The sequence below is a fragment of the Propithecus coquereli genome, unplaced genomic scaffold, assembly GCF_000956105.1.
Source record: "Propithecus coquereli isolate 6110/MARCELLA unplaced genomic scaffold, Pcoq_1.0 Scaffold10, whole genome shotgun sequence".
Lineage (NCBI taxonomy): Eukaryota > Metazoa > Chordata > Mammalia > Primates > Indriidae > Propithecus > Propithecus coquereli.
The window spans coordinates 13366158-13369875 of NW_012133858.1; the positions used below are offsets into that span (position 1 = coordinate 13366158).

Here is a 3718-nt window from a genome sequence, read left to right on the forward strand (position 1 = left end):
CTAACGGTGGGGTAGAAACATGTATCTTTCCCCGTCACCACTACTACGGAAGACATAATGTGAGTAATGTTATGTTCAGGGCAGTACAGATATTAATAGTTGAGTGTCCCATGGTGGCATTAGCAAAGAGTCTCTTAAAACAACTGTAACTCTACTGATAAGCAATACCACTGATAAATTTTAAAAATTAAAGAGAATTAAAGTTACTTCAAAATGCCCCATGGTGTATCAGCTTTTATAGCCACCTGGCATTTGTTCTTTAACTAACATGACTCAAACAAGAACACTTTTGAGGGACTATGGTAACAAAACAAGTCATCATCTGAAACTATCCAAAACCACAATGAGATACCACCTTACCCCTGTCAGAATGGCCATTATTCTCTTTCATTTTGATAGACACTACAGTGATTATATAAGGTGAACCTTATCTATAATAATAAATAAAAGAAAAAAGAAAAACAAATGTGAGTCCTTTGTAGTTAACATTAGAAATCATTGCTCTGATCACAGTATTCCTTTTCTAGTATTTAAGAGCCCATTTTGCAGGTTAATTCAGTCCAATTGCGTGAGAATAACTTGGATTATATATTTTTAGTTGTCCAGCTAATTTCTTTCTATTTTTTTAGTAGAGACGGGGTCTTGCTCTTGCTCAGGCTAGTCTCGAACTCCTGAGCTCAAATGATCCACCCACCTCGGCCTCCCAGAGTGCTAGGATTACAGGTGTGAGCCACCATGCCCGGCCTACATTATCTTTTAATTCACATTTTTCCCTGCACTTTTAAAATGAGCTATTTCTAACTCAAGGATAGTCTTCCTATAGTCTCTTTTTGTTATTCCTTTCCCTAGTTTTTCAATTTTTTATTATCTATTTGCCATTACGTTATCATTATTGCTTCTATCATCAATCTTTTTCTTACTTCCAGACAAGCTACATTATTCGATATTATTTAATCTAAATTGATGATGCTTCTTACTAGTCTTACCAAATATAACAGTTCAGAGAAGAAAAGACTCTAGTTTTGATTCCTTTGTAATTCAGTTAGCTTTGTTAAAAAGGGAAAACATCTTACATTGATTAGCTTGGGCTCCTAATTCCAGCCACCATTCCATAAAGAGGAAATTTATTAAATTATTGTGATATTAATTAGGCAGCTTTATCTCTCAATTGCAAAATCATTCTCAATTTTACAAGATTTAGAGTAATATAATAACATATCTCATGGGGGTGCTTTGAAATTAATGAAATAAGAGGAAGCAACGTTGCATAGAGTTTAAATCAGAGGTTCTGTCTAGATTCAGGTGGCTTAGGGGAACCTGCGGCCTTGGGGCCACATATGGCCTTCTGGATCCTTGAGTGCAGCTTTTTGACAGAATCCAAATTTTATGGAACAAATCCTTTTATTAAAAGGAGTGTAGCACAGAAAGATGAAGCTCTTCTTGCCTCCTTTGGTGCTTAAAAAAGAACAATCTTGAAATCAGAAGGCCGCAGGTTCCCCACCCCTGGTAGGCCGCATGATCTCGGCAAGTCACAAATATGTTTTTGCCTTAGTTGCCTCATTTATAAAGATTTTAATGACATCTATATCCAATGAGATAATGAACGTAATTGATAATTCATACATTATAATATATGAAAGTTTATTTATTGATAAATGATAGCTCAATAAATGATAGTTGCTATTTTTTCATAATAATAACAGTAATAATTACTTCTCTGAGTTGAAATCTTAAAAATACTATCTGCTTTTTTCAACTTTTAAAAAATAGAGTAAAAAAATGGGAATTAGAGTTTCTAGGCAGTACCTTATAGATTTTACTTTACAAACAAGCAAATCCAATCAGTGTTACTTGTGTGTGGAAAAGAGTAATCAATTTTTTTTTCTAAAAAATTAGAGTAACTAGTAAATACTTGAAGGAGATGTAATTTTCAAATATCACTCCCCCAGAAATTGTTGTCATCAGATGAGTTCTCCAAAGTATGTGGAAAATTCAGAAAGGGAAAGAGGAAACCCAAAGAGCAAAGATACTCTCCTGCTGAAATTCCCCATCCCAAAAACGCCAAGAGAAGCCTCTCTAGTGAATTTGCTAACTGTGAAGAACAGCCTGGGCCCCCTGTGGATCCCTGGGTCCTTCAAACACTTGGGTTAAAAGACCTCAACACCATTGATGACACCTTGTCAGCTAACTACAGTGCCTTCTCCTCTCATCCCAGAAGAGTCACCAGCGCGTTTTCTCAGTATCCAGATGATGCAGCTGATTATGAAAATGTCCCCAGAGAAGATCTGCCAATTGACTGTGGAGGTGATGGAACAACCCCCTTACATAGCACTGCCACTCGTGGGGAAGATTTTCCCTTCCTTTCGCAACTTTCAAATCCCCCAGTGGGGCTGCAAAATCTTCCTTACTATACTGCTAACGTGTCACCCAACAAGACAGAGATGGCCTTTTCCACGTCCCTGAGCCCTCACTGTAATGTGAAAACTCATTCCTTCCACCAGGGACAAGCTTTTGTGCGTCGAGATGAGGAGGGAGGCTGGAAGTTTACCTGGGTCCCTAAGCAGTCTTAGTGATCCCTCTTCTATCACAAAGCACTGCCATGAACTCTGTTTACAAAGACCTCTCTTGCACTTGAACCTGACTAAGGTGGAACACAGAAGTTATTGCTTAGACTGTCTCCTGCCACTTTAAATGTCACTCCAATTACCCACTTAAATCTGCAGGGAATGGCTTCCAAGAATCCATAATGAAACATGTCTGCCCTTCCTTCACCTAAATTTGACTTGTTTACACACCAACACCTGCTGTTGACTTCCTTCCTTTGTCCTGTGCTAGAAAAGGTATTTTCCATTCACTTGTATATCCCTTCAAGACATAGATATATTTTCCCAATTACAACAATTTTAACAGCTCTTCTTCTTTCATCAAGCAGTTGAAATGTTCACAGCCCTTTTACTTTTCTCCGTCTCCTGCTCTTCATCTCTGAAAACTGCCTTTAGAATGAGCCCTATTATCGCATCAAGTACTCACTACTGAGTGTTCAAATAGCTAACGGTGGGGTAGAAACATGTATCTTTCCCCGTCACCACTACTACGGAAGACATAATGTGAGTAATGTTATGTTCAGGGCAGTACAGATATTAATAGTTGAGTGTCCCATGGTGGCATTAGCAAAGAGTCTCTTAAAACAACTGTAACTCTACTGATAAGCAATACCACTGATAAATTTTAAAAATTAAAGAGAATTAAAGTTACTTCAAAATGCCCCATGGTGTATCAGCTTTTATAGCCACCTGGCATTTGTTCTTTAACTAACATGACTCAAACAAGAACACTTTTGAGGGACTATGGTAACAAAACAAGTCATCATCTGAAACTATCCAAAACCACAATGAGATACCACCTTACCCCTGTCAGAATGGCCATTATTCTCTTTCATTTTGATAGACACTACAGTGATTATATAAGGTGAACCTTATCTATAATAATAAATAAAAGAAAAAAGAAAAACAAATGTGAGTCCTTTGTAGTTAACATTAGAAATCATTGCTCTGATCACAGTATTCCTTTTCTAGTATTTAAGAGCCCATTTTGCAGGTTAATTCAGTCCAATTGCGTGAGAATAACTTGGATCTAAAAATAGATGCATATTAATTTTTAATAAATATTCATAGATTGCAAATAATGACATCAAGGATTTAACTGTTTCTAAATTTTA

The 3718-nt window shown here is 36.8% G+C and overlaps 1 protein-coding gene across 1 annotated transcript in view; it reads left to right on the top strand.

Annotated features, from left to right (window-relative positions):
• Positions 1-2570, top strand: part of GMNC (geminin coiled-coil domain containing) — a 17430-nt gene extending 14860 nt beyond the window's left edge. The window contains exons 3-4 of the mRNA XM_012639896.1: positions 981-1041; positions 1919-2570. Coding sequence (XP_012495350.1) covers positions 981-1041; positions 1919-2570 — 713 coding nt within the window. The remainder of the gene's footprint in view (positions 1-980; positions 1042-1918) is intronic.
• Positions 2571-3718: the final 1148 nt, after the last annotated feature.